Source organism: Enhydra lutris, unplaced genomic scaffold, assembly GCF_002288905.1.
Source record: "Enhydra lutris kenyoni isolate GAN:26980312 unplaced genomic scaffold, ASM228890v2 scaffoldscaffold22, whole genome shotgun sequence".
Taxonomy (NCBI): domain Eukaryota; kingdom Metazoa; phylum Chordata; class Mammalia; order Carnivora; family Mustelidae; genus Enhydra; species Enhydra lutris.
The window spans coordinates 6,794,373-6,803,950 of NW_019154106.1; the positions used below are offsets into that span (position 1 = coordinate 6,794,373).

Below are 9,578 nucleotides of genomic sequence, written 5' to 3' on the forward strand. Positions count from 1 at the left end.
GAGACCCGCTCAAGGCTCGATCCCAGGACCCTGAGATCATGACCTGAGCTGAGATCAGGAGTCAGTCAACCTACTGAGCCACCCAGGCTCCCCCTAACATCTCTTTCTAATTCTGTTTCCTGTCTGGCAAGCCCACTATCACCTCAAAAAGCAGCTCCATGAGACAGACCCTGCGTCCAAGCACGGGCGACAAGGCTGGGCACTGAGAGAGCCTCAGCCAGTGTCCACTGCACGGAGGATACAGGCCATGCCCGTGCTGCCCTCCCACCAGCTACTGAGCTGCACCCGGGGCCTGGGCCTATATGCCGGATGGTGCCTGCCCCTCCCCTAACCTCCTCAGACGCACAGGCCCAAACCAAGGCCTCTGTCCTCGTGTGAGCCCCCTCCAAGCCTTGGAAAACCAGGGCACACCTACCTTGACTGTCTGCTCTCGGATGGCAGGGTTGGTGTCCAGGAAGCCATGTACAACGTGGGGAAAGATCTGTGTGTTGACTGTTGGCTCATCCAGGTACTGAATAAACTGTTCCATCTGTGGCCCGGTGTTGGGGGAGGGGGGCGGTGAGAACAGAGTCAGCCCCTCTTTGCCTGACCACGGCCACCGGCCAATTTCGTGGCTTGGTTATTCCCCCTACAGAGGCGCTGGCCAGCCAGGTGAGTGTCCTGAGCCCTCTACCTCACAGTTGGCCTTTCTCTGGCCTTAGGACCACATGCAGTGATGAGAGGCTAGGACGGTGCTGGGAAGAACCAAGGACTGGGATCGGGAGGGTCCGGCCTGTGGTCCTGCACCACGCCCCTTCTTAGAGCCTCCACTGCCTCTTCTGTAAAAGGAATTATCGCCCCCACCCGGGAAGTGGCTCAGGGAGGGCTGGCATGTTTGGCAGTCGGAGAGGGGATGACACCTGGGAGCCTCTAGGACTTCCTGGCTTATAAGAGGCCCCTCCCCTCGATCCCAGAGATCATGTCTGATGCTCCCGACTACCCTGGTGTTGGCAGGAGAGACACTATCCCCACTCTAAATGGCTCAGGTGACCAAGCCAAGAGATTGGGTTGCAGGGGGAAGGCCTGCGGTCTGGGCAGGCTGTGCCTTCTCAAAGCTGCCGATGAGCCCCATGATGGTCTCGATTTCCTAGGAGCCTAGGCTTACCAGCCCCTCACCTGTGTGTGTTTGGGGAAAAGTTTCCAGGGTGCCACCTCCTGTCACCGGCCTGGGACTGGAGGTGAGGCAGGGGGTCTCCCCAGCAGCCAAGGTGGGGTCCAGGTGGGATAGAGGGGGACAGGGTCTAACCACAGCCCCCACCTGCTGTAGGAGGCGGATGCGCATGGCCCGGTCAGTGGACGAGAACATCTTGACCACGACAGGGATGATCTTCTGCTGGTACTCCTCAGCGTTGAGAAACTTGCCCACCTTCGGGAAAGAGCAGGAGACGGGGCTCAGCTGCCTCCGTGGAAGTGGGGTGACCTTACTGGGCTCATTCATTTTCCTTGGGCTCCCTGCTTATATCCCAGGATGGGGAGGGGGTGATGGTGGAGGGAGTTCTGGCACTTCTCCAGCAGCCCTTCTGCCCATCCTCTCAGGCAGCCCTGCCTGTAACACCTTTTTGGGTCAAGGCAGCCTCTCAGGAGGCCGATGAAAGGTCTGTGCCCCTCCGTACAATCAGGCCCCAGTACACTACATGGACACACGTGCACACAGAATTCTAACTATAATTCTGTCACTTCTGGAGATTGCCAGCCATATGGGATTTGCTTGCTGTCTTCCCCCTTCGTGGAAAAGTGGACAGAGTGGGGAACGGCAGGTGCCCAGGTAAGGGTAGGCTGGGGTCTGGGGAAGGCGGAGAGGATCCAGCTGCTAGTTGTCAAAGAACAGGGTGCCAAGAGGTCAGGAGGGAGGATACAAAGCGGGGCGGTGAGCCGGCGACCTCCTGGGCCCTGGAGACCGGGCGTGCAGGTCAGACCTGCTGCTGTCGGGGAAACGGAAAAAGGTCTATAGGTTCTGAGTAAGGGGTCGGCGGGAAAAGAATTTAGAGGCACAGGGTTTCCTCCCCCCAAGGATGAGAAGTCCCTGCAGCCTCCCAGACGGCCAATCAGGTGGCCCTGGAGAGCTGAACCGATGGGCTCTTGGCAGCGAGCTCCTCGACCGCGCGGGCGGCTGTGCGTGTGTGTGTATGAGTTTGTGTATGAGTGTGAGTGTGGGTCTGCCCTAACCGGTCCGTCCCTCCCCCAGAGCCCTCTCTTTTGCCACTCAGACCCCCCCGCCAGCCAGGGTCTGGGCCCCACCACCCCCACCCACCTTGAAGAGGGGTGTGAGGACGACAGCTCCTGCACTGCCGAACTCGAAGGCGGTAAGCAGCTGGGGCAGCACCTTGTGCCGGCAGAAGTCCTCGGGGAAGGAGTCTAGGCTCTTGCTCAGCTCTTGGAAGAACTTTTGCTTCTCAGCTGGCTCTTTGATCTGGGGGAACAAGGACAGGATACAGGTAGGACATCAGCCTAGTCACGCCATTCCTCAGCTACGGGCAAGGACAGGGGGTCGTCCCCCGACCCTGCCTGAAAGACAACTGAAGCGCGTGGCTGCGGGAGCCCAGCGGGGCTGCCTTCAAATCCCAGCTCCCCCTTTTAGCAGCCACGTGACCTTGGGTAAGTCCCTCCATCTGTGAGACGCGCTAACAGCTACACCACCTCACAGAGCTGTCGTGTGCGGGAAACCTGTCAGCTAGCGGCCTGACACACCATCGCCATGGCCAGCACACGCGGACCTGCTGCTGGGAAAGCAGCCGCTGGGGACAGCAGGTCGTTTGTCAGCCTTGCCTCTCCTCCTCACCATAACCCAAGGTGTGAGGACCATTAACCCCGGCACACGGAGGAGGACACGAAGGCTCAGACAGGGGAGGAGGCTTAGCCCATTGCCTAGGCCCCAGCTGGGCGGGCATTCCTGGCAAGCTGTGGGGAAGGCATGGATCAGGTACAGCTGACCCCCAGACCTGGTCCTCCCACTGAAGCCGGACAGACCAGGCTGTCAGCTCAATGACCCCACCAACCTCCCTCTAAGGCCGTCATCCGCAGAATTCACATTCCCTGAGGACAGACTACAGGCCAGCCAGAGTTATATACTGAAACCTTTATGCAGCTTAAATCATCCCCCCGCAACTTTATGAGATAGGTGCTAACATAATCCACATTTGCTCCACCAAGAAAGCTGATGCCCAGAGAGGGCAAGGAATTGGCCCAAAGCCACACAGCTAAAAAGTAGTCAGGGGAAAGTGTGTCCCAGGGGTCTGGTCCCTCCGCGGTGCTGCCCCCAAGGAAGAGGTGCTCACCCCCTCACGTATAGACAAGGAGGCTGAGGTTCAAGGTCACCAGCCAGGAGTGATGGTGCAGGGAGTATGACCTAGTCCTGGCTGCTTCCAAAGTTCCTGTGCTCACTACTGTATGTAACCTCGTTTCCCAAGCTGCTGCCTGGTCCGGAAGAGCTGACCTCTGGCTGGGGATGAGGAGGACCTGGCTGGCGCCGGAGCAGCTCAGGTGAGTGCGGGAGGCAGGCTTCGTGCTCTCACAGCGCTCATGGGGCGCCCCGGCCCAGAGGAAGACTCAACCACACTCCAGGCTGCCTAGCTGGGCTCTCTCCACTGGTCTGCCCAGTGACAGGAAGAGGGGCCTCTAGGTGCTGCCCTCCCACAGTCTCCTGGGACTGGCCAGAAACAGCCATTGCCTGTGGAGCACATTTTAAGCAGGGCAGCCGGGGCTCTGTGAGGAGAAGAGAACTTCGCATAACAAAGTTCCTGCTGCCCCCAAATGGCCCAGGAGGCACAGGGCTCAGCGTTTCCAGCGCTTCTGCCTCGAGATGCAGCCCAGGTTCCCCATGCTGTGCCAGTGTCTGTCACTCCTCCCCAACTCCAGATTCACAGTCACCTTTCTGTGTGCCCCCCCCCCCCACGGCCGGGTCAGAGCAGGTATCCAGGGCCAAACCTTCCTCCTTCATTCCCTACAACAACCTACGGTCCCGCAGAGACTACTATTGCCCCCATTATACAGATATGGAAACTGAGGTTCAAGGAGATTAAGCCAAGAATCCCTTCCTCACACCTTTCCATTTGCTGTTCCCCCTGCCTGGAACATTCTTCCCCAGTCACCATCCCCATGGCTCCCAGTCTTCGGGTCTCAGCTCAAATGTCAGCCCTGAGAGAGGCCTTCCCTGAGCACCCTGACCCACTATTTTCCTTCCTGGTATTTACCCCTGTCCCGGGGAGTACACATTTCCTTTTATGTATTTTCTGTCGCTCTCTGCCAGTGAGAGTACCCTGAAGTAGGTACTGTCATTAGTAACATGTCAGAGAAGTCACACAGCAAGAGTTGGAGCCAGGATTCAGGCCCAGAGAGCCTGGCTCCATAGACCCTCCTTGTCTCTCAGGGTCTAATTCCACTTTGTGGAAAGTGGGGGTGGGGCCCGGGGTGAAGAACACAGGAACAAAGCCCGGGGGGGGGACCGGGGGGACTGGGGGGGGGCTCACCTGGATCTCTTCCAAGAAGAGGTTGGTCTCCACAAAGCGGTTGTTCAAGAAGCCCCCCGGCGCCCGGCAGTTCTGCAGGAAGCGGGCTGGATTGGGACGCACCTTGGGGTTGGCGCCGACTAGCTCACAGTAATGGGGCACCAGCGATTTGGGGATCTATGGGAGAAGGGTCAGTGTCAGGGCAGGGCTGGCTGGCCGGCAGAGAGGAGCTGGGACTGGGTCAGACACTCACCTTCCCAGGATTGCGCAGGGCAGCCGCCCGAGGTAGGGACCCATTGAAGACTTCCCAAATGAGGCAGCCCAAGCGCCACATGTCAGCTGACCTGAGGCAGGGCAGTGACCAGAGCTGCTCGAGGCCCTGCCACCTGCTAGCACAGGCCTCCAGACCCTCACTGCATGGCAGACGCTGAACTATGTCCCTCAGCTGACCCTCCCATCAGGAAGGGAGAACCCTGAGAAGCAGGGTGCGGGTTCATTAGTCCCATTGGACAGATAAAGAAAGTGAGGCTCAGGAAAGCAAGCCACACACCTTTCAACCTCAGAACCACCAAAACACACTCAAAGCCTGTGTTTAAACTGCCCTACCTCCCGGAGGACCCCAGTTCCCTCCCCAGCTGGGCAGCAGGGGACAGGCGGGTGTGCCAGTTAGCTGAGGGGTCCTGAGGCTGCAGGAGCTTCCAGAATAGGGCAGGCTGGGACACGCCACCCCCAGTCACCCACCATTTCTCTCTGACTGCTCTGCCACTGCCATCAGCCAACTCCGGGGGATCATACTGCTCAAGTTCGGGGACCCCCTTCCGGGGGGGCCCCCCGCCATTGCCCTGGGACGAGTACATGTAGTCCAGGCCCCCCAGTTTCCACTCGCCGGCGCGGTCCACGAACACAGCGGCCATGCAGACGTTGTTGTGGATGAGGCTGCAGTCATTGACCAGGAAGCTGAGGGCTTTCTGGGGGCAGAAGGAGCCATCACACCCCCGCAACCCAAGGCCCCCACCCCGCTCTCATCATCATTGCCCCCCACCTCACCACAATCTGGTGTAGCCCCCAGGAGAGCTCCAGCTCCTTCAGGCCACCGGCCTCAGCTCGCTCCTTGAGGTACATTTTCAGTGGGGTCACTGCCTCTGTCACTACATGGAGGCATTTGTCTGTCTGAAGAGGGGGACATGGCGGGAGAGGAAGGGGAGATGAGAGGCCCAGGGAGACAGGTGGAGGAAGGGAATCAAATGTGGGGGTGCCCAGGCAGAAGGGGTGGAACCTGAGGGGCGGGAAGACAGAAGACAAGACGGGGAGACTGGGAGAAAGCGCGGGGCGGAGATGGGGCAGCCTGGGAGGCAGGTACCTCCAGCCCATCGATGTAGGCCAGAATGTTGGGGTGCCGGAGAGTTTTGAGGCGCTTGAAGGCAGCTTTGGCCACCTGGGTCTGCTCGTCGGCACCGGGCTTCACATCGTACACGAAGATGGACACAGGGCTGCCTGTGGCCTGGGGGGAGGGCAGAGGGACCTGAGGGATGTGGGCCGGGCCCCAGCGACCACTCCAGCTTCGAGACGGTCGCAGAGCTGCTCAGTGCGGGGAGGAAAGGGCCACCGCCGGCCTCTCCCCAGGTCAGCCCTCGGACACGGAGCCGGGCCCACGTGACCCCGGTTCCGTCCGCCTGTCATCCCTCGGTCCTTCCGCCCGCCACGTCGGCACTGCCCGGCCCCCTCCCCCGGCCCGTCGCCCGGAGGCTCCGCAGCCACGTCAGGCGGGGCGCGACGCGGCGGGGCCGGCGGCGCTGACTAGGCGAGGCCGAGGTCGGCCGCGGCCTGCGGAGCGGGGCGGCGCTCACCTTCTTGCGGCCGCGGTGCAGGACCCAGGGCCCGGGCGGGCCGCCCTCGGGAGGGTCCGGGCTGAGCTCGAACGGGAAGTCCCGGACCGGGTCCCGGGCAAAGAACCACATTGTCCCCTCCGCCGCCGAAGGCTGGGGACGCCTCTGCTCCGGATCCTCCGGCCGCCGAGCGGGGTGGGGCGGGGCGAGGGCGGGGCCTGAGTCGGTGGGCGGAGCAGATGGGGGCGGGGCGAGGGCGGGATCGGGGGGCGGGGCCGGCGGCGCAGAGACCAGCTTCCAGGCAACCTGGCCAAGCACCTGCTCGACAGGCGCCACCAGTTACCTACCGGTTACTGTATGGGCCTGGCAGGTCACCCAAACTCTCTAAGCCTCTGCGTCCTTACATCTAAAATGTGGGTGGTAGTAGAGTCTACCTCCCAGCGTTATTATGGGGATGAGAACTTGAGAAGGAAGAGGGGATGGAGAAACCGAGGCATAGAAGAGGAGAGCTAGCGGGACGGAAGAGGAAGTAAGCCGTAGACAGACGTGAAGGAGAGAAGTGGGGTAGACAGAGGCTTAGGGAGGACGATTGTCCCCAAGCCAGATGTTCTCTCCCACCTGCCAGTGGGCAGCTCCAGGATCCAGTGAGGCATCAGTGTTGGTGGAATGACTGAGTGACCGAAGAAGCAGCTCAAGGAGACAGAGCAAGGGGAAGGGGGGGCACAGAATGTGAAGCAAACATCCAGGGGAGGTCAAGGAACCTTGTGGCAGGGAGGGAAGAAGCAGAAACTCCAGAAAAAGAGAAGAAACAGCCCAGAAAGTCCAGAAGAGACCAGAGGGCCAGGAGGGCCCTGCTCTCCTCGGCCCAGCAGACCTGGCTGTCTGGTCTCCAAGGAGAGCATCGGCATCTTTTCCAGGCCCCCCACTGCCTATGCAGGTAGGGGTTCTTTATGACAAAGTGGTGTCTGCAGCTCAAATGGCAGTCACACTAGTGGGGACCCAGCCCCTTAGCTGGATGGAGTCCAGTGTCCAGGAGAGACTGACTGGGCAATGACCCCCCCTCTTCAGGTAGGGTCTCAGGGGACCCAGGTTTGGGGACAGTCCTGTAGTCACCCCTATGGAGTGTGGGTGAAATCCTAGAACCTATTATATGTTAGTTGGGAGGCCTTTGGGAGCAGACTGGAGAGTGGGGGATGCCAAGGTCAGCAGAGCTGGGTTCAAATTCCTGCTCAGGCCCTATCACTGGCTGTGGGAGCCCACCTTATCCTCTGGAAACCTTGCTTCCCTCATCTGTAAATTGGAATGAACAGTACTCTGTTCAGTACCACCTGACAGAGAACAGTCACTCAGCACAGCACTCATTGTCTCCCTTTCCTTGTCCAAGCACCTGTGAGGGACAGTCACCCAGAGGGAGGGTTGGACAGGGTGTTGGCTGCTCAGAGCAGAATAGAAGTAACTGCTAGAGATTTTCCTGTGTAGCTTCTGTTAGGAAGATAGTGACAACACTGTGAATATGGAATTTGCAATATTGGAGGGTGGGGAGTTAAAGTCACGGGTGTGGGGGGTGGGGAATGGCAAGTAGGAGTCTTGAATGCCTGAACACAGAGCCTAGAAATTTTTTCATACCAGGGAGGTAAGTAAGCCAGAGCCTGAGCTGTGTGCTTGTGAGTGTGAAATGATGGAGAGGACACTTTGGAGTCATGGTAGAAGGGGATGGTTCAAGAAAATAGGGGTCATGTGGTAGCATCAGTCAGTGCATGTTGTCTTAGCCCCTACCAAGTGTTTGGTCTCTGCAGTGCATGGGGGCCTCTCCTGGAGAAGAAACAGGTGCAGAAAGGGAAGGCCACTGAGCTGGGGGAGATCGGGGAGTCTCCAGTGCACAGAGGGACAGCAAGGAGGTAGGAGCCAAGCCTAGCACAGGCTGAGCGGATCACACTAGAAAGCAGAGTTACAAATGAAGAATCAGGAAACAGATTCTCTGTTAACTAACCTCCTTCTACAGTGGAACTCAGCACGGAAGGGCTACCATCTTCAGAAGAGGACAGCATCCCTTTCCCCGGTTCTCTTTGTGCCCACCTTGCCCTAACATTGAGCCTCCACATCATCAGCTGCAAAGCGGGGGTAATACAAGTTCACTGCCCTATGAGGGAGGACTGGTGTTCTTCCCATCTTACAGGTGAGGAACCCAAGCTCTAAGTGCTCACACATAGAAAGTGGCAGCCCAGGGGCACCTGGGTGGCTCAATGGGTTAAGCCTCTGCCTTCGGCTCAGGTCATGATCCCAGAGTCCTGGGATCAAGCCCCGCCTCGGGCCCTCTGCTCAGTGGGGAGCCTGCTTCTTCCTCTCTCTCTGCCTTTCTCTCTGCCTACTTGTGATCTCTCTCTCTCTCTCTCTCTCTCTCTCTGTTAAATAAATAAATAAAATAAAATAAAATAAAATAAAGAAAGTGGCAGCCCAGCTGGGACAAATCCAAGCAGCCCACCAAGACCCACAAGGACCTGGAGACATGGTGCGGCAGGCACACGTGCATTCTGCGGGGTACCAGGGGGCCAGCCGCTCCCCAGCAGGTACAGTGGGATGTCAAGCAAGGGGAACCTGGAGGCAGGTGCCTCGGGTTGAATGCCACGTCTATGGGATCTTGGGAAGTCACTTCACGTGTTTTCCTTGCCTGTAAACGGACGACTCTCAGAGTAATGAAGCATTCGCCTCTGCGGTTAACAGGGGTACTTGGCCCCAAATAAACAGCCACGGACAAGGGACATGGAAGGCGTTGAAAAGGAAGTTGTAGACAAGCTTTGTGGCGTAGATACAAAATAAAGAGGGGAAAACTGGAAAGTGATGGAAGTGATCTATTAACTAGGGATCTTCAGATATCACTGGAGACAAAAGCAATCCACCAAGGTGGGAAAATCAAACCCTCAAAAACGGTGGCTCTGACAAGGTGGGGCAGAAGGAGACAAGGCTGGGGTCACAGTCAAGGTTAGGACAGTGTTTTCAGTCTTGCAATATGTGAAGGTAATCAAGAATTTTTTATTTTTTTCCCAGGAAACTGAGAATTCTTTATTCCCACTATAATGTTTTTTGTTTTTTTATGAATGAGAGAGTATTGTTCTTCTCCTTTCACGAAAGAGAAACATTTCTCAGTCACCAAGTTGATAAGTTGTAAAAATCCTTTGGTTTTGTGTACTCAAGTCCTATTCTGCCCTCAAAGCATCTGGATTTTCAGTGCTGCTGGTGGACATGAAATGACGCAGCTGTAGCAAAGGAC

The 9,578-nt window shown here is 58.0% G+C and overlaps 1 protein-coding gene across 4 annotated transcripts in view; it reads right to left on the reverse strand.

The window, feature by feature from the left end:
* Nucleotides 1–6,525, reverse strand: part of LOC111149404 (SCY1 like pseudokinase 1) — an 11,308-nt gene extending 4,783 nt beyond the window's left edge. For all 4 annotated transcript variants that reach the window (XR_002640763.1, XM_022506433.1, XM_022506431.1 and 1 more), the window contains exons 1-9: nt 6,332–6,525; nt 5,845–5,985; nt 5,532–5,654; nt 5,226–5,452; nt 4,738–4,828; nt 4,506–4,661; nt 2,291–2,449; nt 1,298–1,405; nt 416–529 (exon numbers count right to left, since the gene is read on the reverse strand). Coding sequence is in view for 3 of the 4 variants with exons in the window: in XM_022506433.1 (XP_022362141.1) it covers nt 416–529; nt 1,298–1,405; nt 2,291–2,449; nt 4,506–4,661; nt 4,738–4,828; nt 5,226–5,452; nt 5,532–5,654; nt 5,845–5,985; nt 6,332–6,442 (1,230 nt within the window). In the remaining variant the exon portion in view is untranslated. The remainder of the gene's footprint in view (nt 1–415; nt 530–1,297; nt 1,406–2,290; nt 2,450–4,505; nt 4,662–4,737; nt 4,829–5,225; nt 5,453–5,531; nt 5,655–5,844; nt 5,986–6,331) is intronic.
* Between the last annotated feature and the right edge of the window lie 3,053 nt (nt 6,526–9,578).